At 47.9% G+C, this 25163-nt stretch overlaps 2 protein-coding genes and 1 long non-coding RNA gene across 8 annotated transcripts in view; 2 read left to right on the forward strand and 1 right to left on the reverse strand.

Moving 5' to 3' along the window:
* Window positions 1-12364, forward strand: part of CCDC149 (coiled-coil domain containing 149) — a 100384-nt gene extending 88020 nt beyond the window's left edge. For all 6 annotated transcript variants that reach the window (XM_070613057.1, XM_070613058.1, XM_070613055.1 and 3 more), the window contains one exon: window positions 7386-12364. In XM_070613057.1, the coding sequence (XP_070469158.1) occupies window positions 7386-7816 (431 nt within the window). In that variant the 3' untranslated portion in view covers window positions 7817-12364. The remainder of the gene's footprint in view (window positions 1-7385) is intronic.
* Window positions 12365-15308: 2944 nt separating this feature from the next.
* SOD3 (superoxide dismutase 3) lies at window positions 15309-20805 on the reverse strand. Its single transcript, XM_070613061.1, has 2 exons — window positions 20495-20805; window positions 15309-16888 (listed from the first exon to the last, which is right to left on the reverse strand). The coding sequence occupies exons 1-2, from the start codon at window positions 20647-20649 to the stop codon at window positions 16153-16155; spliced, it is 891 nt and encodes a 296-aa protein (XP_070469162.1). The 5' UTR covers window positions 20650-20805; the 3' UTR covers window positions 15309-16152.
* Window positions 19140-22053, forward strand: LOC139082347 (uncharacterized). Its single transcript, XR_011538252.1, has 3 exons — window positions 19140-19247; window positions 19810-19834; window positions 20386-22053. It is a non-coding gene; the product is annotated as an uncharacterized lncRNA (long non-coding RNA).
* Window positions 22054-25163: the final 3110 nt, after the last annotated feature.

Consider the following 25163-nt stretch of genomic DNA (forward strand, 5'->3'; position numbering starts at 1 on the left):
TATCCAGGTGGAAATCCAAAGTCTTCTGTCTGCTCTGGGCCCACTGAGCCCACGGGTGGGTCTGGGCCTGTTAAACTGAAATAGAGCAAGAGCCTTGCTTGATTTTCACAAGGATGGCATAAGTAATGGCCTGATTCAAATGACAGTTTCCAGAGTTCCATCATCAGCTCTCATTGTTCCAACCCTGTCCTTTGCCAGCGCGGGTGGCAACAAGGAAGCATTTCTGTAGCATCTGTCAGCGTCTGGGCTGGCCTCATCACCGCTGCATCTCTGATTAATTCCAACTGAAAGCAGCTCATACTCGGCGGGACAAAGCCCATCAGAGAGCAGTGAACAAAAGAAGACAAATGTCCTCTTTGGGCCAATGAGGGGAAACACATTTTTAGGGGACTAGCAATCTTCCCTACAAAGAACTACTGTTTCTTCATCTTCTGGAGAAAACGTTTTCTCTTTCCGCACTATTTGTGTGATAATATGTTTGTATCAGTTAATTGCCTCATCATTATTGATATGTGTATTGTTATTAATAAGTATTAATGATTCTAATTCTGTTTGCTAAAACAGCACAGAATAATTACTATTTATTTGTAATAATATTTTCCTATTCTGAGCTAGTTCAGAAATCTTTCTTTTATGGAAATGGCAATGCTTTGTGTCTGTTCTCAAAAGGAAAATACAACTCCCACAGCTTAAGAGTTAATGTTCCGGAATCACAGAGTTAAAGGAAGATTTTGGTCTCACGGGCGAGTAACCAAAGGTCCTACTTATAGCTCAGCAGTTGTGACATTTTCACTAACTTCTCTTTGTCTCCTGATAATGATAGAGTATGCTTTTTAGATATCTTTCGGATAAACAAAAGGGAGGAGTGGATTGGTAGATCCTGCTGTTGGCCCATAAACCAATCCGGGAGCCGGGGGCCCTGTATCTTTCTGGTCCTGAGGCTCTGAAAATCTATCCTTTCTCAGAAAAAATCCCTGATAGGACCGAACAATAGAATTACAGCCTTCTTCATCCCCTTAGGGCAGCTGTGTTTTGACCTGTAATGATGATGGCAGTGTTTCTCCCTTCCCCCTGCCCCCTAAAAAGGTGAAAAGTTCGCCCTGCTGATCTCAGTGATTTGCCATTTAAGAAAGATTCATACATTTGGACAGGAGGGGAATGTCATCTAAAGAAATGGCACGAGGCAAAGTACCAGCGACCCAAGGCCCCACTGTAATTTCGACCACCCTCACTTAGATGTAAATTAAGGTAGAGAAGACTAACCTGACCCGTGGTAAAAACACTGCAGATGGTTTAGGGGTTAGGTTGTTACGAGTAAGGTTAATTAATTTTTCAGGGGCACCAGAATATACTATTAAGTGTCCTGGAAGATGTAATTTCATAAGAGTAATTTCCAGAAGGAGTTTATTCATCTCACGTTAGTGAAAAATTTTGCTGTCGAAAGGGCCATAATTTACTCCTTCTGAATAAAGGTTCTTCGTCTGTGCTGGAAACGTGCTCATTTTGACTCAGTGTTTTCCACGTCCCCCGTACAACCACTATAAAAATTTTCATTTGTTAGTGTGAAAAATACGTGATCGCTTCCGTGAGCTACTTCAGATGTAGCGAAATGTTTGTGTGAGTTAGAAATCTCTTTTTTCCTGAAAGTGCCATTTTAAGAATTTTTAGGGTAACAACCTGAATACAACGTGGAACAAATACCATAAATTCATGGATTTCTTTTATTTATGAATGCATGGTATTTAAATATATGTACAAATATATTCCTGCATTCATGTATGTGTCCGTAGATTCAAACATTTAATAAACTACGTATTGATCCCCACTATTGAATATTGGCAGTTAAAAAATTGATCAGGTAGGATTTTATACTTCAGGTGGCTTTTATAAGCTAACTAAATACAAGTAACAATTTAAGCATAAAAAAAAAGAAAAGCACTCAGTTGTCTTGGAGGTCCAGACACAGCCTGTGGGGACAGGGACCCTGAGGAGGTTAGTTCTGGCCGGATTTAATCCAGTAGGCTTCCTGGAGGAGGTGGGGATAGAGCTGGTCCTTGGATATATAAAGGAATGATGGTTTGGAGGAATCAACCACCTAAGCAGAGGCCCATGGGGCAGTGCCGGGATGCCATGAAGGGTTCAGTGTGGCTGGAGTGTAGGGATAAAGGAGAAGAGTTGGGATGTCAGGTAGAAAGGTCGATGGATGTTGGGTCACTGAAGGCCTTCAATGTCAGGCTGAGAGCTTGGGCTTTGTTTCTGAGAAAGTGACAGCCTTTGAAGGTTTTGTAGCTGGAGAAAGGCATGGTCAGGTTTGTGCTTCAAGCTCACAGTGCCTCTCAAATTGTAGTGTGCACCCCAGATCACCTGGGATCTTGTTCGACCACAGATTCTGAACCAGGAGGTCTGGGGTAGGGCTCGAGATCCTGCTTGTCTAACAAGCTCCCAGGTAATGCTGCTGCTGGTGGTCCAGGGGCCCCACTTTGAGCAGCAAAGCCTTAGGGAAGGCTCCTCTCCCGACAGGTTGGATTCAAGCAGGAGGAGACTAGAAGCAAAGAAACCTATTGGGCACTAATCTTTACTTTATCCTGGCTGAACAGATCTGAATACGTGGGTTTTTTCATTTGTTTGTTTTTGAGGAAGATTAGCCCTGAGCTAATTGCTGCCAGTCCTCCTCTTTTTGCTGAGGAAGACTGGCCCTGAGCTAACATCCATGCCCATCTTCCTCTACTTTATATGTGGGACGCCTACCATAGCATGGCTTGCCTAGCAGTGCCATGTCCACACCTGGGATCCGAACTGGTGAACCCCGGGCTGCCGAAGTGGAACATATGCACTTAACCACTGAGCCACTGGGCTGGTCCCTGAATATGTAGTTATATTTTTAAAATGAAGGCTTGCTTTATTCACTCATTTATGCATTCATGAATTTCATTTTAAGTACAAGTCATGGTCTCATTCTCGGGTGCAATACTTACCGAGGTCAGTGAGTTCTTAGGAGAGAAATACGTTGTTGTCCATGACTAAATGCAGGCTTTAGAAAGTATAGAGTAGATTGGATCGGACTTCTCTCCCTGCGGTTTTGTCTATGGACATCAAAAAGGCTAACGAGAAAGAAAATGGCTTCTTTTGAATGTGTGAAGCACATTTGTGTCAGAAGAACTAGAGGTGTGGGGTGTGGGGACAACGGTCAAGGCTGCCTGGCCGAGGTGAGACCCACAGTCCTCTCCCCCAGGGATTCCAGTCTATCAGTGATCACCTCCATCGCTTCTGTCCATCATCTTCTCTTCCTTCATTGTGCTCCACCCTTCTTCCTCTTAGTAGTTTCAGTCTTATGGTCCATCTGATCTCACCAGTATTTCATTTCTTCTAGAACCAGGGTTCAGCCATTTTTAAGTTTCTTAAAACTTTTAAACACTAGATCAGGTAAATAAATGCTCAAAAATGCATACAGTTATTTAATTAAATAAATGGATACTCAAAACATGTACTATTCTTATTAATAAATACCTTTATGCATTGTATGGAAATTAAAATGGATCACACATATAATAATATTGTTACATGTCACAGAAATTCTAAGCTGCATTTTAATTCCAACTTTTTAGATTATCCAGGATTATCCAGGTGAGTCCTAAGTGCAGTCACATGTATCCTTATAAGAGGGAGGCAAAAGATTTGACACACATAGAAGAGAAGGCAATGGGACCTTAGAGGCAGAGATTGGAGGGATGTGGCCACAAGCCGAGGAATGCCAGCAGCCACCAGAAGCTGGAGGAGGCAAGGGACAGATTCTCCCCTGGAGCCTTCACGGGAGAATGGCTTTGGTTTTCTAAAGAGCATGGATACAAATGTGTTGAATTATTGAATACATGTATTCATGGATGGCCCAGTGAAACCCATTGTGGACTTCTGACCTCCAGAACTATAGGAGAATAAATGTATGTTCTTTTAAGCCCTAAATGTGCAGTAACTTGTTACAGCAGCCATAAGAAACTAATATAGCATGCTCACAGAACTAGATGGGAGGAGAAACAGAAGAATACAGTGTTGTTCTGGAAACCAAAGGGAGAGAGAGCTTGAGAGGAGGATGTGGCCAATGGAAACACACGGTACAGAGTTGCGGAGGAGGGGACTGAGAAAAGAACATTGGATCTGGTGATGGCGCTCACTGGTGGGGAGGATGCAAGGCAAACTGGAGGATCTGAGGTGTGAATCAGCACGGGGAAATGGCAGCAGAGCATGTAGGCTCCTAGGTCTACAAATTAGTGCAGAAAAGGAAAGACAAGATGATAATTGGTGGCAAAATCTTGAAGGTTGCATATCTTATTTTTTTAAACTAGTAATACAAGCACATGTTTAAAAATTTAAACGGCACGGAAAGGCATAAAATTAAATTTAAAGGCTTCCTCCACCTGGCTTCCTGCCCTGACCCTCAGTCTGCTCCCCAGAGGCCACCTACAATTTTTCACGTGTACCACCGGAAATAATTTTACACTCGGCAAGGGTATAGAGAACCCCCTGCGGCTGGGCACTCCGATTCTTTGCAGGTTTCTGCTATTACAAGCAATGTTGTAATGAGAATCTAGATAATGCATCTTGAAATATTTGGGCTAATAGCCATAGGTAGATTCCTAATAATGGAATTTCTAAGTCAAAGGGTGAATGCATTTAGGATTGCGATAGATATTACCCAAATGCCCTATCAGAGTCTTGCTAATTTTTATTCTCTTTCCTAATATATAATCGTACCTATTTCGCCACATCCTCGGTGACACTGAGCTCTATAAAGCCTTTTAATTTTGGCCAATCCATTAGATGAAAAAATGCATTTCATTGCGATTTAGATTTCTTTAATTATGAGTGATGTTATGAATCATTTCATATATTTGCCACCCATTTGTATTTCTTGTCAGGGAATTGGTTGTTTTCATTCAATACTTATATATTTGTTGAAAAGGGTGGTGCATTCAGTTGAACCTGTTCTACACACAATAACCTGGATCAATCGAATAAACACAAACCAGTACAGATGCAAACCAGCATGTACAGTACGATTCCAGTATATGAAGGTTAAAGACTAGGCAAAACTTATCTTTGGCCTCTGAAGTAGGATATTGGTCACCCTTGGCAGAAGAAGTGACTGGTGTTGACAAAAATAATCCATAACCTGTCTGTAAATGAAAATTGGGGTGAGTTTGTTATGAGCCAGATCTGAGGACTAGCTTAGCTTGGCAGCTTCCTTCCCCAAGGAAGGAAGGACACTGAAGAAGTGGGGTGTACAGAGTGGTGATATACCCTCAAAGAGCATGTTTCACATGATTGAAACGTCCCTTTTACAATAGTCACGAGACTGCTCTGTTGGCACAGCGATGATGGACACAGGAGGTAGTAGGTCTGCCGTCTTGGGGGACACAGCAGGGTGGCAGGTCTGTTGTCTAGAGCTGTAGGAGGGATAGAAAGGAAGCTGACCTGTTCTGACCTTGTGACCATGGGTGCTCACAGGTGAGTGCAGCAATCAGTTCCTAGCCTAGGGAGAGATGGTTATCGTTAAGGAAATGCCAATGTGGGGGAAGTTGCACCTTTATCTTTAGGCCATTTGTTCTTGTCTTTGGGACACAGCAAATGCTTAAAGCAGATATATAATGCATGCTCAACGGCCATGTCAGGCCCTTTTGGAAAAACAACGCCAGGCCGAATTAGGTTTACACCAAATGGCTTCCACATATCCTCCAATATATCCTATTGCTTGCTGTTTGTTAGTCACTAGGAAGAGGGCTGGGAGACTAGACTGGGAAGCGTTTTACAGGTTTCTTGTCCTGGCTTCTGGTCACTTGGGTGTGTTCACTTTGTGAAAATTCATTGAGCTGTAGACTTAACGATTTGCTCACTTCTGTGTATGTTATACTTCCATCAAAAAGAAAGAAAAGTGAGGAACTATTTTTTTTTAACATTCTTGAAAACTTAGAATGTGCAAGCACTGTGAACAAGTCAGGTGAGGACTCTGCTTACATTTTAGAATAAGATAAACACGTAAGGTGCTGAGCACCAAGCCTAGCACAGAAAAGCACCTATTAAGCGTTGGTTGGTATGATTCACCTTAGAGAGGGGAGAAACCCCACTGAGCATGCAGAGACTGAAAGATAGCATCGAATGGACAGAAGGACATGTGTATGTGAGGGAAACGTGGGGAATGAGGCTGCAGGATGAAGCAGGAGCAGATCAGGTAGGACCTTGTGAAGGACCCAAGTGAAAGGAATTGAAATTTATCCCAAAAGCAATAAGCCTCCAGCAAAAGGTTTTAGGCAGGAAAATGCATGATCAGAACAGGTCAGCTTCCTTCCTAGCCCTCCTAAAGCTCTCCCAAGTTCCAGCTTTCAGCCTAAAGCACACCTGTGCGAATCTGATGTGAGCCCATTGCAATGGGGTTCTGCTCTGGTTCCACTGCGGGTACCAGGAAGTGTCCCCTGGGCCCCTCACTCCTGGAGACCCCCGCCCAGGCTGAGATCAGCCCAGTGAGGCTCTTCCAAACATTTCATCACTGTCTGGCCTGAGAGCTAAGAAAATCTTGCCTTCTGGGAACCTCCAATTCTGGTACTGAATGCACTATCTGAGTGCTAAGAGCTCGCTCCCCACATGCTTCCCAGTCGTGCAGAACCACCATCACTTGTTAGGTCTGGAAGGAACATCAGAGAGTCCTGCCCCTCATTTCGTATCTGAGAAAAGGAGGGCAGACAGGTGCTCCTGATCACAGAGCAAGTGAGTAGGAAAGTAGGGGCTAGATGCCGGCTCTCAGGGCCCCGTGTTCTCTCCCATTCCCCGTCAGTTGTGGCTCAAGAATTTCTGTTCTAGAGAGAAGGGGTTTAGGGACAGCATTCAGTTACTGTTTTGCATATAATGTTTTATTTGAAATTGAGGACGCATCAGCAGCCTGCATGAAAGAAGGAGGTGCTGATGGAGGATGGGGGTGGGGGTCCCCAAATCCCTCCCTCACTGCTCCTTCTGTTTCCCACCCTGAAGGCAGCCGGTACCTCTTTTCATTAGTAAAGGGCCCCAGGTGTTCCCTGAGCTACAGGACCTACAAAACCTTTGTCCTCAATCTAAATATTTAATGGGCACAAGGAGGCACCATTAGAGAGAGAAGCAGGAGATAACCAGGCGCCAGGAAAGGATGGATTATAAACAGGGCGCAAGTGCTCCCTGTCCTTCCGTTAATGGCACAGCGATCATCAGAGTGGCTGCTTTCTTTTGTAATTTGAGTCCTGTGTTCCCTTCAGCAGCCTTTTCTATCTCAGAGGCCCTGTGATGGTGGGCCAGAGGTTGGGAGGAGAGGGGAAGTGAGGGCTGACTTCCTGCCAGAGGTTTGATGCTGTCCTGGTCTGTTTCAGGGGAGATTCAGAAGCAAGAACGAGATGAAAGTTGTGCCACTGCTGAGGCGTTGACAGCGCTGGAGGATGCTGGGAGGCCCGCTGTCAACTCCCCAGCAAATCCGAGCCACGGGAACCAACGCAAGCACTTTCATCCTTCATTATCCCAGTTACCTTCTGAGGAGGAAGTAAACAGGCTTGGAAGGGAGATAATGAAACTGACAGAGGAGCAGGCAGCTGCAGAACCAGAAGGGGTCAAAAGGGGGAGTCCCATGGAGGGTCAGAGGGAGGAGATGAGGCCATCCCCACTGGGTCTGGCCTCCAAGGGAGAGTGCCTCAAGTCCTGCCAGGACTCCTTTGAGTCCAGCCAGCCAGTGGCCGAAGCATCCACACTGGAAGACGGCAAGGAAACCCCAGAGGGTGGAGGCACAGGGAGTGTGGTGAAAACATGATGGGGAGAGGGATCGGGCATGACACCACGTCGAAGGCACCAGGGACGGTAAAGAATTAAGCATCAGAGCAGCTCGCTGGAGCGGCTTTCTCCTAAAACACCTCCAAGTCTGCAAGTGAGAAAAGACACAGATCTTGTTGCAAACTGTGAATATTCTGATGACGCCAGCACAGTTCGATTTATTAAATGCGGGTCCTCAAGCTTCTCAGTGTCATCTCCTTCTGCCGAAGATGCACTGCTGTGAACGTGGCCAGGCACAGGATCGTGCCCGCCATATGGCTGGGTTTTGGCATCCGTCTTTCTGTCAGCATTTATTTTATTAGAGATAAGATGTTTTTCTATTAGCGTTTAATGTTGTCGATCAAAATTATGGGAAAAGCTTGAAATGGATGGGGGTTTTAATCAAGTCTCCATCTTTGTAATGGTTAGGTGGCCGGAGAGAAAGGTATAATTGAGCATAATGGGTCCAGAGGACCCTTGGCTCCACTTCATCATGTTGGGGGCCGTAGGACCTCCCAGGGTGGGTGGTGTTGGCATCTTGCCAGCGGCACTGTCTGTCATGGCACCACCTGGCAGGTGGAAAGGAGGTTGAGCAGTCTCAGAAGATTGGACTTCCAGTTTGAAATCCACAGCCCCTGTTGAGACCTGTTTGCTGACTGCTAGAGCCAAGTTTTCTAGCCTGTAATTCTGGAAGATAATTGACCTGAAGTGATAGAAGGAAGGGGACTCCAATCCTGTTTGGAATTTTCGTTTCTGAGATGAGATGAGTGCTAGAACCTGGGTATGCTGGTGCTCCCTCTTCCACCTGTGGTGCATGTAGGACTTTATGACCATGTGGGGTTTGGGCAAGATAGAGCTTCTTAGGGCCAATCCAGCTTCCTGTACCACCTTTCACACCTCCAACAGAATGTTGAGGCTGCCTCCTCTGTGCCTCCAGGTACTGGGATTTTAAAGACACGACACAGAGCTCATGGCCCTACAGTGGAACGAGAGAGGGAAACAAAATAACTTCATTGCAGCCTGGAAAGGGGACTATGGAACCAAGTACAAGCGCCAAGGGTGGGAAAAGGGGGAGTGGGCAACCTTACCTGGTTCTTTCCTTGGCGATAACAATTGCTTTCCTAGGCAGCATCTCGTGCTGCAGGAAACTGAAGGCTCACCCAATGCTAGACCTTTCTTTGAGCTGAGCTCAGTTCATTTCCCCAGGAGGGCCTGATACCAGATCCCAAAGCTCAAAGCACCCTGAGAACCAGAATCCCTTCTTTGAGAGACTCTCCTGCAGGAGAAACAGAAGCTCCTGAGGTGGGAGAGGTTGAAAATTCATCCTAAAAATCGAATGTTTATACCCAGGCTTGTGATCCCCGGCGTGAAACCTGCACATGGGTGGCCAGCCCACTCTGATGCTTTGCTGCCACATTTCGTCTCCTGGCATCACTCTGCTAGCGGAGTGGAAGCTCTGTCAGATTTTTGTGCGGTCTCACCCTGAAGGAGGGCAAAGTGCAGACAAGAAGGTCCAGTCCTTTGCCAGATGCACACTGGGTGGACCTCCGGCTGCTTTCCTCCCACTCGCCTGAGGTCACCCCTGCAGTAGGATGGAGGCAAGCCCGAGTCAGGGCACCGTCGCCCCTGGTGAGCTGAACACATCATCCACCGCTGCCCTCCAGGCTCCAGTGCCCCATTCACCCCTCTGCGCTCCAGCCTCTCCCTTCTCCCCACACCCGCCCCCTCGACTTCCCCTTTAGGGAGGTTGCTTCTGCAGCTGCAAAGCTTGCACAGGCCAGCAGCCACAGAAATAATTTGCCTGCCACACTAGGCCTTAACTGTCTGCAAATGTTCAGCACTCCTGCATAGGAAAATACAGCCAGATTTAATACAATCATAAGAAAAAGAAAAATCTCTCCCCGCAGAAGCTCTGGTTTTGACACGCAGTCGGCCAGGTGCACATCTTTAGGGCTCATTCATCACCTTCTGGAAAGCAGGGCTTATAATAAACTCCGACACATCCCATCGTGGGCAAGAAAGCTGCCATGAGTCCCAGAGTCTGGGGTTCGGGGCGGGGAGGTCATAGGGAGCGATACCTAAACTCCGTGTGCAGTCAGCCTGGGAGGGTTCTGTGTTATTCGATGGGATTGGAGGCAGTGAGTTGATCCTGTCACATGTGTAATCTTGACAATGCCCCATACACACGTGTGCCACTGTCCCACCTCTGCTGTCCCGGCCCAACGTGGTTCTTCTGTTCCACAGATATTAAAGAGAGTTTCATCAATTACTTGGGGTTGTCTTTTTAAGAGTCATTGTCAAGTGCAGCATTCTCTCCCCTCCTCCACCAGATGACCCTGCATCAGTCAGCATACTCAGCTCCAATTCACACTTTCAGAAACTTAAACAATAGGGAAATGAATTCTATTGCATAACATTAACTTGAGAAGTAGGGCATTCCAGGACTGGTTCATTCAAGAAAGTTATTAAGGATCTGAGTTTCTGTCTTTCTGCTCTGCCTACCTTGGTATCAGCTCCTCCCTCATGCTAACAAGATAGCTGCAACAGCTCCAGGCATCACGTGTTCTCACATCTGTCCAAAGGCAGAAGGAAGTTTCTCCATGTGTATGTATGTGCATGTACGTGTGTGTGTGTGTTTTAAGAGCAAGAAACCCAGTTCTCGTCATATTTCATTGGCCAGAATTATCACATGTCTATGTGACATGTCACACGCCTATGTCTAAACATCCCTAGCAGGGGAGATGGAATTACTGTGATGGATTTAGGGTCATCAAGATCACCCTCTGAATTGGGGAGGAGCCCCATCCCTGGACATGCAGACTCTAAAAGGATGAACACCAAAACAAAGTCAGGTCTTGAGAAGTGTAGGAGAGTTGGGAAGAGATTTGAGTAGGCCACCAACAGCATTGTCTTTTTGGTTATGTTTATTTTTCCCTTAAAAAGCCAATAGTACATTACTGGTGAGTTTAGAGTTGGGGGGAGGGGCGGAGGTGGTTGTTTGTTAAGAAAAATGCCATCTCATGTCTCCCCTTCCCTGGCTTCTTTATCACCTGTTCTATTTTGTCACTGGAATGTTCCCACCTTTGTTTACCTCTTCAACTGTGTCTGTCCTTCCATTATTTTTCCAGCTCGGCTGCCAGCAGAATGGAGAACAGTCTGGATAAATGAAACAGAGCTGACAGGTCTCCTAATGAAAGCTTGTTTGCACTCACTGCATTTCTTGTGATTGCTCTGTACCTGAGAGCCTTTAGGTGTGGATTTTTACATCTGAGTGTTTGTCGTTCTTTTAATTAAGGCCGGGGGAAATGGATTGGTTTTTGTAAACCAGGTATTTCTCATCCTTAACTCCTCCTCTTTCCATGCCTCCTCTGCCCGCCTTCCTCTCCCCTCCTCCTTTCTTCGCCCGGCCCGGAAGCCTCTGGAGCTAGGAGGCTCTGCTGGCAGTCAGCTCAATTCCCGCTGGAACTCCTTCCAGTGGGCAATCTTAAGGAAGCAAAATTTGTTTTCCATCTCTGTTCCTCTTCCGTGCCCTCACTCTCAGACACACCTATCAAGATGTGAAGTTCCGAAAAAGCGTTCTGGCGTGAGTCATTCACAGTTGGAGTGAATTTTGGGGTGTGTTATTCCTACTGGAGCATTTGCATCCCAATTCACCATGGGACGTGAAAGGTTCAATCTCTTCTTTAAGAAATTTCCAAGACCAGCTCCTTGCTCAGTGGGGTCACCTTCCTGTCTCTTTGACATTGCAGCATGGCTTTGGCCCTCTTGGTTTTCTGCTTCTCCAAAAAGTGGGGCTGTCTCCTGGCTCTGTCATTTTCCTGCAGCCTGTGGATGGCTTGGTCCCCTACTTCTCTTTGAAAAAGTTCTTCATTTCAGCACCTTCTCCCTCTGCCGTCTGCTTTCATTCTGGAAGCCTCCACTTGGAACAATCTTTCTCCTTAGTAATACTGAGGGTACCTTCACGTGACTCAGTTAGGGATATCAAAAAGCCAGAGGAGTCCCCTCAACTTACTACTTTAACATATTCCCTTTTTCCAGATGTCTTTCTGAACAGAGAAAAATTTGAAGATTAGAGAGCTTAGCGGTGAATCTAATTAGAAATGAGAAGCAGAAAAAACAAGAAGGACCTGTCTCTTGATATTATGATTGCTCACGAAAACAAAACAAAACAAGTTGATACAGCATGAAGGCAATTTAAAATGATAGATAAGATGTGTTGCCTTACATTTCATACCACCTCTTTACTAAATGAGAACCATTTTTGGATGCTTAAGGAAAGTTTGCATCATACTGACAAGTTTGACTTTCTGGAATCTATGTGAGCCCTGGAATATATTTTGGGATCTTAGCTGAGGCCAGTGATAGCCTATTAAATTGAAAACAATTGGCTTAAAAAAACCCAGCAAACCAGCTGCGATTTTGTAGTTTAAAGAAAGAAGTAACTTCTGTTCATTTGTAGATCTTGCTTTATCGGATTCTATGATCACTGCATATCATAACTATATCTTTTTGTTACCTGAAATAAAAATGTGGTAATTTTCTGGCTGTAGATGATTAATTATCTTTATTATTTGCATCATTCTCCCTGTCCACCCTCGCCGCAGGCCGAGCACAGGCTGAGCATTGCTTCTAGCATATTGAAGCAACTTATCAGTTGCAATCTGTCACCTAAAACTATTAGATCATGTGGTAGTCATGAAAATTATGGAGACTGTAAAGCTTTTATGCATTCAGTCAAAAACACCAGATCTAAAATCAGTCGGTTTATTTCCTGCAGTCTTTCAAGTTGACCAAAGCACTCACTGATTTGCTCTATTTTCTTACGTTTTTAGTATTTCTGTATATACATGCACTGAAAAGCCCCACTCAGAAAAAAATTCCCTGCCATTCTGAGAAAAAGCTTATCCTAAACATCCAAAGATAGCATTTCTAATTATTGTCTACATTGTGTTTAAACTGTGCAAACTTGAGCATTCTTCTCACTTTACCAGCTGTGTCTAGGTAGAGTCATTACATCAAACGCTTCTAATTTTACAAAAAGAAATCAAAACAAGTGTGTGTTTAAGTCTCGGTGACAAATGCAAACCGTGTGAGTCAAATAGGCAAACTGATTAGCAAGCTGGCTGGGAAGTCAAAACAGCAAATATAAGGAGATTAGCAAAATAGATCTGTAAGATGAGAGGAGTGAAAATAGCCTCGGAGGCCAAGTGAGGTCCGGTGGGCGGGTTTGGTCCACACATCAGGTTCTGAGCCAAGGACCAGATGCCTGCCTTTGAGGCCCACCATCTTTCCTTGCTCTTAGGGCTCCTCCCCCCGGCATCTGGGATCACAGAGATCATCTCAGCCAGCCGCTTAATGGGCACAGAAATCCTTACAAACCTGAGAGGTAGCAACCTCTTTGTCACTCAAATCCTTCTAGTTGCATGACTCTACCTTACAAGGTAGGCCAGTCCGTTAGTAGGTAGCTATTTTTCCCACTTTAGCCATTGTGATTAGTTAGACATTTATTAGATCCTTAGATCCTCATGCTATGCTGTATACCACTCATGAATAACACTTGATTTAATCCTCACAACAATCCAATCTGAAAGTCTTATTTTATAGATGAGAAAACCCAGGCCCAGAGAGGTGAAGTGACTTGCTCTGGTCACACAGCTTGTAAGCGTGGTAGAGCTGTGGTTCCAAACAGGTCTTTCCACCTGAGCCTGAGCTGTCACCCGCCGTGCTATATGCATTCTTTTGCCCTGACAGTGAGCCATAATTTGTCTTTCTATTGTTTCCTCTTTGTTTCTTGGCTCTGGAGCCCCATAGGATAGTTTATCGATCCCATTCCCACTAATGGACAGAAGAGAAATGGAGAGGGTGGGCGTGGGTAGCTCTTCAGTCTGGGGGATGGAGGGTAGCGAAGAGAGGAACTAAGAAAAGAAGGTGCTGTGGTCTGAATGTTTGTGTCCCCCCAAAATTCATATGTTGAAATCCTAACCCCCAAAGATGATGGTATGAGGAGGTTAGACTTTGGAGGGTCCCAAAGTCATGAGAGGGGAGCCCTCACGGATGAGATTAGTGCCTTAGAAAAGAGGTTCCAGAGAGATGCCCAGCCCCACATGATGGAAATCATGTGAGGATGCAGCAAAAAGGCACCAGCTATGAACCCCAAAGAGGGTTCTCACCCGACCACGCTGGTGCCATGATCTTGTACTTCCAGGCTCCAGAACTGTGGGAAATAAATCTCTGTTGTTTCTCAGCTCCCCAGTCTGCGATCTTCGATGATAGCAGCCTGGAGGGACTAAGAGGGAAGGTCGGTGATGAGAAGCACCAGCCTCCTTCTGAAAAATAAGTCCAAACCTGCCTTGATGATCCAGAATTAACCGATAATTCAGGCAGCAGAGTTGGAGATGGGGTGTTTGGCATTTTATTCCTCTCTGTCGTGTGTTCCTATGTAACTGCTGCCTCGTTTTCACAAGTTTTAATTGTGGGGCCAGGCAGACACATGTATTTGAGATCAGGATATTTGACAACTCAGTTTGCTAATTCCCTTTCAGTGCTGACCTGTACAGTTCAAGTTAATATTTCAAACCAGAGAACCAGTTGGTGGAGCAAAGTCACCAGGCAAAGGCCTTCCTCTCCAGCTGTCACTTGGGTTCAAGGAAAGATTTTAAATAATGAGTTAGTCCTACTAAGAGGTAAAATAACCACCGGGGATGGGCTTCTGATTAAGCTTCCATTAGACTCACTGCCATCAGAGTCTGGGAGAAATGGAGGGCACCTCTGAGTAACCAGAGTGGAAAAGCCGCAGCTGGGAAGCGGGTCTACCCTAGGAGGGTAGAAAGTTGTCATGAGTACTGTCATTCAGTCACTGAAGGTGAATACGCAAGACTGATCTAGTCTGTGTCTAGATACCATTTTCAGACGGAGAGGCTGAGCCCTCCACAAGCCTTAATCAAAATCAGCCTGCCTTGGGACACCACTGCTTCCAGCTGCCTTTGTGTCAAGAGGTCAAGAACAGCATCATCCTGCTTGTGGAGAAGGCTGACAACTTCAGATACCAACACTGACCTCCCTGCAATGCGCCCAGTGACATTGCTTCTCTGGCCCTGTCTGTGCCCTCTGGGAAATGGACCTCAGGCTGCACACAGGGGCAGATGTGAGCAGCCACAGGGCCGAGTGAGTGGGTGCTCACCTCAGGCCAGGCCCGTGGTTCCAGCACCGGAGTCACCAGGGAAACTTGTTGCAAACAGACTCCCCCCACATCCCAGCTCTGGGATGCAGCCCAGGAGGCTGTGTTTTTGTTTTTCTCACTTCCTTGAGTGACCCTGGTGCCCTCCATTTGAGGAGCCACACCCAAGGGCACCACAGCCAGTGACTGAACATTGTGGCCAGCAGAGTCGGGAGAGAAGTCCTGCCGGGATTTGGGAAATATCTTTGCCATTTCCAAAAAATAGCTGAGGCAGGGAGAGAAGCTCAGACAAACAAAAAACTAACCAAGGCTCTGATGCAGTACTGAATTGCTGAGTTTTTAATGAGCAACATGAAGATTGTCATACAGCCCCCAAAGGAACAGCTCTCTGCAGGGCGACAGTGGCCGGGAAACCGCTGAAGATGCCAGGCAGGGGCGCCCAACTGCAGGCTGCACATGATGGTGGAGTGTGGAGGTGATGGTTGGGGACTGAGGGGGGATGCAAGGCAACCTCAGGAGGGGTCTCAGAACCTAGGAGGAGCCTAAGGGGTCGGGGGAGTTGGGTCCTTAGGGCATAGAGGGATCTCAGGGCTCATGGGGTGGGAGTGGGGCTGTCAGGATGGAAAAGGATCTCGGGGAGTCTGGGAAGCCCTCAGGGTAGATGGGGGCATTTCAGTATCTCTGGGGGTCCTCAGAACTCGGGGTGGAGGGCTAAGAAGGCAGAGGCTGCCCTCAGGATAGAGAGGGGTGGAGCATACATGGTTGGAGATCTCATGATGGAGGGATTTTCAGGGAGCCCTCAGCCATGGCAGAGGGGGGACCTCAGGTTGGAAGGTGTGCCTAGGAGCAGAGGGAGACACTCAAGTGGGGAGAGTCTCGGGGAGCATGGATGGGGCCTCAGGACACATGGAGGGGTGTGAGGGTATGGAGGGAGTCTGTGGTGCAAGGAGGGCTGAAGCGCACGGAGGGCTGTCAGGGGGTGGAGAGGGTTTGAGGTGCATGGATGGGTGTCAGGGCGTGGAGGGGGTCTGAGGCGCATGGATCGGTGTCGGGGAGTGGAGAGGGTCTCGGGACGCACAGAGGGGTCTCAAGGCTCATGGGGGGGGGGTGTCAGAGAGTGGAGGGGGTCTCGGGCGCCCGCCGGGGGGCGGGGGACGCGCTCAAGCGGCCTTGCAGTCGCTCTCGCGCCTCCGCTTCTTGCGCTCGGCGTGCTGCTGCGCCTGGCGCGCCCAGGGCGCGGGCCCGCACACGCCCACCACGCAGCAAGCGAGCCGGCGGCCCGCGTTGCCGTTCTCCACGCTGGCCTGGTTGCCGCCGCGGCCCAGGTCGTCCTCGCCCGCGTGGACCACCACGGCGCGGCCCACGATCGAGTGCGGGCCGCTGAGCGAGGCGGCGAGGTTGCCGCGGTACTTCCAGAGGTGGCCGTCGCGCACGGCGAAGTTGCCGAAGTCGCCCGGGTGCAGCGGGTGCGGCACGGCCAGCGGGTTGTAGTGCGCCCCGGTGGAGTCGCAGCCCTGGCTCAGGTCCCCGAACTGGTGCACGTGGATGGCGCGGCTGGAGCCGTTGGCCTCGGCCGGGAAGCCCTCCAGGTCAAAGAAGGCCTCCAGCTTGGCGCCGGGCACGAGCTGCCGGAAGACCACGAGGCCGGTCACTCGGGGCTGCGCGGCGTCCAGCGTGGCCGACGGCTGCACGTGGCAGGCAGCGTGGAGCGCAGCATCCCGGCCGCTGCCCCCCTGCCGCCGCTGCAGCAGCTCCTGCCAGATCTCCGTCACTTTGGCGTGCATGTCGCGGATCTGCTCCGTCGTATTAGAGCTGGGCTCCGCCCGAGGGTCCGAGGCGCCGGCCGCCAGGAGCAGGAAGGCACACAGCAGCGCCAACATGGCGGGAGTCAGGCACCTGCGGGCACCCCCGGGGGTTGGGGGCGGAGCGAGGCTTAGTCACTGGAAACATCGAATCTCAGGGACCCCAGCGCGTCAGATCCAACCCCTCCCCACAAGGGGCATTCCTTGGCCAGCGTGCGTTTGTTCTTTTGAGCCACGTTTCCCCAGGGCCTACTGTGTTCCAGGAACTGTTACATGCTGTGGTTGTAAAGGTGGTTGAGACACAACCTCCAGAAACTCACAGGATCTTTCTGAGCCACAAATCTCATCATGGTCCTCTCAAGTCCTATCTCCATCGCGTGGAGGGAATCTTGGGGCAAGTGGGGGGATGTCTCACGGCGCACGAGAGGGGGATCTCATAGCCCTCCCAAGCTTTCCTCACTCATCTCCCTGCCTCGTCTCCTGCCACTCTCTTTAAGCATCTTCCCTCACCTACATATGTATGACTTGCTGCCCCTGCCTTCTTGTTCTTTGCACGTGCTCTGCCCTCTCTCTGAAATGCCCTGTCCCCTCTTCTCTGCCACGCTCAGTAGACTTGAAGACGGAAACTCAGTTTTATTCGTCAGTATCCCCAGCACCTGGGCCCACACCTGGCAGGAGGAGACATTTAATATGTGATTGCTGAATGAGGAGTTCACTCAGGGACAGGCTTGTCATCAAATTCCAATGCCACCCTGTGATTGAAAATGCAGCCTTGTGCTGGGGAAGGACAGAGGAAGCAGTGCCATCTCCCTGGGAGACTCCAGGAAGGCTTCCCAGGGGAGGTGACTTTTGAGCTGGGTCCCACTGGACAAGTAGGAGTTTTTCAGCCAAGCCAGGTCAGAAGCCCACTTCAGTCGGGAAGCACAACGTGACATGTTCACAGGCTGTGAAAGAACAGTTCGTTTGGGGGATGTGGGGAAATTCCATGTGGCTGGAACATGGGAACTTTGAGCCAGGGACTGGGGGCTGGGTTTGCTATGCTAAGAAATGTGGATATTAGCCCCCCCGGGGGGGCTCGTGCTGGTGGAAGTTTTTAAGCAGAAAAGTAGGTGGTGAGATAGTTTTTAGTTCGTTAAGTCTGGCATGAGAAAGGATGTGGGCTGGACTTCAGGGTTGGAGAGGACAAGGGACAAGGAATGGGAATAACCTGGAGAGAGATGGAGACGTGGAGGAGAACTCGAGACAGGGAGATGAGTTAGGAGGCGGCTGCCGTAACCCAGACCAGAAATGAGAAGATTTTACCAAAGTGGAGGCGGCAAAGACAGAAGAGGGCATGGGCTCTGGCGATGTCTTGGGTAGCACTAGCCACGGGGAAGGAGAGGGAGCAGTTGAGGATGACCCAGTTCCCAGCAGGGGAGGCGGGTGGATGGATGGCGGTTCCAGACCCCGAGAAGAAGGGAGAGAGGGTGAGATGCTGCTGAGCGCCCAGGTGGGATGTTCGGCCGGCGGCTGGAAATGCTGGCCCGGCACTTGGAAGAGGCATTGTAGCTGCGAAGGGTGCACAGGGTTGGCTACACGTCAGATTCTGGTTCTTAAAAATCAGATGCCCAGGCCCCACCCCAAGAGATTCTGAGTCAGTGAGCATGAATTGTTTTTGTTTTGCTTTGTTTTTTTTTTTAAGCTCCATCAAGATTCTGGGACCCAGCCAGGGATTTTCGAGTCAGACACAGATTCAAATTTTAATTCCAACATATACTAACTGCAACATCATGGGGGAGTTGCTGACTCTCTCGCAGCTACCTGTAAAATAAGGCCGGTAATACCACCGAGATCACGGTGAGGATTAAATGAGTATTATGTGCCAGGCTATTTGCGCATTTTTAAGTCTGCCCGTGGGGATCAGTGCTGCCTCCAAAGAACTGGTTTGAGTCAACTGCACTTTCAAAGACATTCTCCAACCCCAACCTAGGTGCCATTTTAGCAGTAAACTCTGGGGTTGAATATTTATTCTTTCCATAACCATTACAGAAAGGCAATCTAGTATGGTGATTAAAAGAGTGGATTCTGAAATTTGCCACCTGGATCTGAAGCCTGACTCTGACAGTTACTCTCTAACGGTTAGCTGTTACTATTATCTTTATTGCAGGGTAGCAGAGAAAATGCTGGACTGCAAACTCTCGTCAGGCTCCACCTCCTCTCTCAGCCTCAGTTTTCCTCTCTGCAAACAGGGATAATAATATTTACCTTGGAGGTGCTGTGAGGCTTAAAAGACGCAATTAGAATTGCTAACACCTTGACACACGTGCCAGGCACTGTTAAAAGCACGTGGGATGTCTTAATTTGTGTGAGCCTCACGAGAACCCCGTGGAGTCCGTGTTATTGTTTCCTCCATTCTGAAGTGTGGGAAACTGAGGCACAGAGACGCAAGCATCTTGTCCAAGGTTATGCATTCGGTGAGTAGCTGAGGGAAAGATTTGAAAGTGTGTGGTCTGCTCCAAGCCCGAGGTTTAGACACCACACTGAACAGCTCTCATCCAAGGCGCTTAGCACAGAGCCAGATATGGAGAAAGTAAACAGCAGCTCTTAGCAATGAGAGAGAAGCTGCAAAAATAGGCCCATCAGCTGAGAGATGCTGTTGAAGCCGTGGGAGGAGGGGGTGCCCAGGAAAACCTCCAAGTAGGCGTGGCAGAAAGGTAGGAAGAGAAGCCCAGAAAGTGATGCCAAGGAGACCACCTCTGACATGGCCTGGTGTGGGGTTAACTATGCTAACCCCCCAGGGAGTGGGTGCAGGAGTCGGGGGCCATCCTTGCCAGGCCTTGGTCTCAAGCTCTCCATCACCAGGGACCTGCCCCCTCGGAGGCAGTCCTGCCCCTCAGGAGGGCTCTGCGTGATGGGAAAGATTTTCCTTAAACACAGAGCAAAAACAGATTTTTTGGGGCGTGTCGAGAAAGCTTTCTTTTTCAAGAATGCTTGGGTAATAAGTAACATTTTAAGGAGATGTTTTTCTCTTAACAGAAAGAAAATTCTTTGTCAACACCAGGTAAGCCCTGACTCCTTGTTCCTTAAACCTTTGACTTCTAGCCGCGGAGGACAGCCTGCGTGCAGCTCATCCTTCTTGCAGTCTCCCCCTCAGTTTGAGCTGTGAATGACCAAGTGGTGTTTTGAGGGCCTACTTTGTGCTTGTCTGTGTGGGGAAAAAAGATGAGCAGAGAAAGGGGACAGAGGAAGCCTCTGAGCCCGTGCCTCCTTCCTGGGTCTGGATCTGGGAAGACCACAGCCCTCCTGACATCTTTGGTGTGTCCTAATTTGTGGGAGGAGTGCTGGCTGTGAGCCTGAGCCACCAGGCCCCCCCTTAAGCAGGTGGCTTTTCTTTAGTCACTCCTGACACCCAAGCCATGCAACATCCAGAAAGGCAGCCTGCCTCACTCCAGATTGTCTTTTCTAAAGCCCTCTTGGACTGGCCTTTGCAGATCCGAAGGAGAATAATTACTTTCTCCCCATCCTGTCGCCTCCCTCATCCCTCTCCCCACCGCACCAGTCATCCCCTTGGGAGCAGCCAGGCTCTGTCATTAAGTATGTTTCTCTCTCCAGATGATGATCAAGTACTTTTTCAGAAAGAGGCCTGATGCCCCACCCCGGCTGCAAACTCTTAATAAGCACACTCTGAGAAGAATGAAAGGATCCTCAACGTGGCACCCACCTTTCCAGCCCTTTCAAGAGAGCTTTCCTTCCTGGGAAGTGCGAGCAGCGCCCAAGCTGGAGGCAGGAACGCAGGCTGGCTCCTGAGACTGGGCTGTTTGTGGGCCTGCAGGAAGCCAGCCCAGAGGAGTGGTCACTGTGAGCGAGGAAGGTCATTGGGCCGGTTTAGGGAGGGAAAGCAGGCCGGACCGTCCCTTGTTGAATTGGCTCACCTCCTCCTCCTCTGTCCCCTCCTCCTCTCCACTCTGGTCCATTTTCCTGGCCAAGTGTTCCTTTATCGTGACTTCGCTGGTTTGTGCAGACGTAACCAGTGACCTTCAGCACACAGCAGGGGAATAAAAATTAGACAGGAAATAGCCTGTTTGGAGAGGTGTACAATGCTCTCTTTCTTGAGGGGCCTTTTGCTCTCCCCTGATTTCCTCAGCTATTGACTTATTTTTGCTGGATGCTTCTAAGATAGAAATGGGTACTTCTCAAATAGGCAGGATGTTTTCTCCAGAACTGGGCTGCCACACCTGTGAGAGGTGAGGGGCAGGTCGGGTGGCGGTTACACACTCTGGCTGCAGAGTCTCAGCTGGGTCATTTCATAATGCTGTGTTCGCAGACCAGCTCCCTGGACCTCCCTTTCATCATCTGTAAAATGGGGATATGATGCTAACCCGGGCAAATAGTCACACTTCAGTCCCGTTGTTGTGACTTTGTTATTAAAGTTATGGAGGAGTCTTTTAAAAGAAATTGTGGTCTGGGGGATCATGAGCCTTTCCCTCCCCCACTGGCCTTTCTTCCTTTGCTGCAATGATCTTGTCTCAGTCACAGCAGCTCCTTCCAGAAATAGAAGCTTTTCTTTCCCAGAAAAGCCCACATGGGAAAAGGCAGCTTGCCTGCCTGTCTGTCCAGCCTTCCTTCCACAAATGTTTAGTGCCTTCTCATTCCACGCCAGGCACTGTGCTGTGTCCCTGGTACCCAAAGCCGCCTGAGTCCCTGCCCTTTGGGGGGACCACATTCTGGGGAGGGAGCAGCAGTGTTAACAGATTCACCCAGTGCAGAGTGGAGAGAGCAGCTGGGGAGGGATGGACAGGGTCCCTTGAGATCCCAAACACTTTCCTGTCCTGGCGGCAAGAAAGCTTGTTCAAAATCTAGACTTCTGGGCCCCGTTCCAGGCCAAGCGACTCAATTGCCAGCAGGGCTTCCTAGAATCGTCTTTATAAAAAGCTGGTCATTCTAGGGGGCAGCCAGGTTTGGGAACCACTGCTTGGTGGGAAGAACTCAAACGAAAGATCTTTGTCCAGGGGCAGCCATTCTGGAAGGTAAGATGGAGACTTCTGGGAACTCAGAGGCTCCAGCCCCTCTGCCCAGCCATCCATCCTTCTGGCTCACTGAGAACTCAAGCATCATTGACTCAATCCTGGCCACTCTGTATGCTGGTGTTGGGCATGGTTGTCCTTGACGGATGACTTTCCAGAGTTCCAGATGCCACTCACCACCCTGGCCCCATCCAGCAATTCTGGTTTCTCGTTGTGAATCTCTCATCCAATTAAAAATAATCCATGTTTTCATTCAGTTCTTTTTTTTCTTTTTTGATTTTTTTTTCCATTTTCTCCCCAAAGCCCCCCAGTACATAGTTGTATATTCTTCGTTGTGGGTCCTTCTAGTTGTGGCAAGTGGGACGCTGCCTCAGCGTGGTTTGATGAGCAGTGCCATGTCCGCGCCCAGGATTTGAACCAATGAAACACTGGGCCGCCTGCAGCAGAGCGCGCGAACTTAACCACTCGGCCACGGGGCCAGCCCCCATTCAGTTCTTGAAATAATAACTTATATGAGTTCATTAACTGTTGTATCATGTGACACTTTCTTCACTTAGCCTAATTTTACTTCTTTTAAGGTCCAAGAAAGATGTCCTCCATTATGGTATTCTAGGATTGGTGTTAAAGTACACATTCACTTTCATTTTTATGATATTCCAGGAGAAATTTGCCTCCCTGCCCCCAACCCTGACTCTGGCTACATCCATTTTCCCCATCCTTTGGCAATAGCACCCCAATTTCTTTCTTGGAAACCACTGTACTTTCAGTCCATGCAGGTAGTATTGCCTCCACCCCTTGCTTCAAAGGTGGGTTCATGGTTTAGGTGTGACCAATCATAATGTTGCATTGGTTCCAGGATAATCCATTCCCAGCCAATGACATGTAATGACCCTTTTGCTGGACTGTTGAAAGAGAGCTATCCTCTCTCCCGCTGGACTTGAAACTGGAGGAGAAAGACTGGAGTTATTGCAGCTGCCTTGCCCTACTAAGGGAGAACCTGTCTGAGGATAGGGCCAATGTGGAGGGAAGTGGAATAAAAGTAGAGTGAGATCTGGAGCTGTTGGCAGTGTTTGAGCCCCTGGATCTAGCCAAACCTGAAGCTCTAACTGTTTTCATTATTTCAAAATGAGTGAATACATTCTCATTTTGCTTCAGTTGTTTGAGTTGAGTCTTCCGAACTTGCAGTTGAACACTTTATAAAACACTGTCTCATATAGTATTTTATTTAATGCTTGCAGTAATTTTGTGGGTTGGGTATTCATTTGCCCACTTTGTAGATAAGGAAATGAAATTCAGAAAGAATAAGTAATGGAACGAAATTTGCAGAGCTAGAAAATGGCGAAGTCAAGATTTAAGCTCATGTCTCTGGATTGCTAATCCTGGCCCCTTATCATTACATTTTACTGCCTCCCAGCCTAGAGGTGAGATGAAAGAAAAGTTATAAACGAGTGACAGGTGAATCTACAGCTCGCAGCTGTCTCTGTAACATCAGGGACTGCCTTGGACTCTGTATTATACTGCTAATGTCTAATAACAGAAAAGCAAGTGAGCACTAGAAGGCAGCAGTGTGGGAGATGCATTCAAAGCCCTCCTCTCTTGGAGAAGAGAGCTCTGCCAGAGAACTTGGTACTTTTTTTAATGCAGGAATACAAGTTGTAAATAGCTTCCTTTTATTTGTGTTCAGAAAACTGATAAAATTAAATTCTAACAGGAAACAAAAATGGTTATGATGAGGAGAAAATTTTTAAAAGCAACAATTAGGATTTCAGATTATCTTCCTAAAAGGCCAGCTTCTGTGTGATGACAGTTTACCCAACCAGAGTACTTCAGACATGCCCGAGAAGACTTCAAGTGTGGCTTGCCCACCTGAGGTTCTTCCAGAAACCTCCTGGGGAGTGGAAGTGGAACTGGGGAACTGCCTAGTTCAATCATGGGTCCCGTCATTTTGTCCAGATGCATCTGGGTAATGGAGACCCTTGTTGACAAGGTAGGCGGGGAGAAAAAAGCATCATGCTTATTAACAGTAATAAAATAATAACATCTAACATTTGTGAAGTGCCGTCTTGTGTGCCAAGCACTTGTTAAGTGATTTATATGCACTTTTTCATTGGTGAAGAAGAGAGATTGCATTCTGTGTCCATGCCACGTTCTGGTAAGTTTTCTTTTCGCTGTGAATGTGTCACTCTTTTGCTCAAATGTCGGGATAATGCCTATGAATCAGAAGGTTATCAAACCCGTCAGAACCAGGAACTTCTCCACTAGTTATAGTTGACTGACCATGTGAGGAGAGTGACCAGCAGTAGGACATGAAAGTAAAGTATCCTTTCAGGAAAACGTCAACATAAGCTCCCTCCACACTCAGTTCTCCATGGACTCTGACTGGGCCTCCTCCACGTCCTGCCCACACCTGTGAGAGAAAACGCAGGTCATTCCTGTTTTGCCTTATAAAAACAAGACAGCAGTGGGGCTGGCCCAGTGGTGTAGTGATTAAGTTCACACACTCCGCTTTGGTAGCTCAGGGTTTGCAGATTCGGATCTTGGGTGCAGACCTACACCCTCATCAGCCATGCTGTGGTGGCATCCCACATACAAAGTAGAGGAAGATTGGCACAGATGTTAGCTCCTGGCCAATCTTCCTCACCAAAAAAAATTAAAAAAAAAAAGACAGCAATTTCAATAACTTAAAAACATATCAAATGTAGTATTTATTTCCTCAAAACAATTGCATTGTACACACCAAATGGGAAACGAGAAGCATTTTTCAGCTTACTGTCTAGTTGTATTTATTTAAAAATGTTTATTGAACCCAATGGCCATGTCTACCCCTCTTCTTGCTGTCTCCTACTTTAGAATCTAGAAAGCCAGACACTTGCATTCCCAGCATCCCTTTCAGCTAGCAGTGGTCATGTGACATAGTTATAGCCAATGAGATGTAACCTGATGTGGCTTGGGGAATTCTTTTACTTTCTTTATAAAAGGGCCAGAATGGCCAGTGCTGCCTCATTCTCCTTTCTTTTGCCTTGGACGTGGGTTTGATGCCTAGCAATGTGGCAGCTACCTTGGGACTATGAGTTGGCAAGAACAAGAACAAAAGCCAACATGCACAGGATGAAGGAGGGAAGATGGAAAGAACCCAGGTCCTCAAAAAACTCACTGAAAGAAAGAAATAAAACAAAATAAAATAAAATAAACTAAAGGAAACGAAGCCTCATTGAGCACCTTAACCAAAACCAGCACAGCTCTAGTCTTCTTGTAACAGCAGAAAATAAATCTTGATGCATTCTGCTCTTAGTGGGTTTCTGTTACTTGCAGCCAAATTCATGCCTAAGGGATACAAGCATGTCCCAGATGCTGCACTGGGCACAA

Source organism: Equus przewalskii, chromosome 3, assembly GCF_037783145.1.
Source record: "Equus przewalskii isolate Varuska chromosome 3, EquPr2, whole genome shotgun sequence".
Classification (NCBI taxonomy): domain Eukaryota; kingdom Metazoa; phylum Chordata; class Mammalia; order Perissodactyla; family Equidae; genus Equus; species Equus przewalskii.

What these genes read in the sequence shown, in the direction of transcription:
- SOD3 (XM_070613061.1), bottom strand. Translation starts at nt 20,649, where the DNA reads ATGACCTTCCTCGCTCACAGTGACCACTCCTCTGGGCTGGCTTCCTGC. An exon ending in CTCTTGAAAGGGCTGGAAAG is followed by an intron (nt 16,889 to 20,494) that starts GTGGGTGCCACG and finishes GGGTGCCCGCAG; the next exon opens with GTGCCTGACTCCCGCCATGT.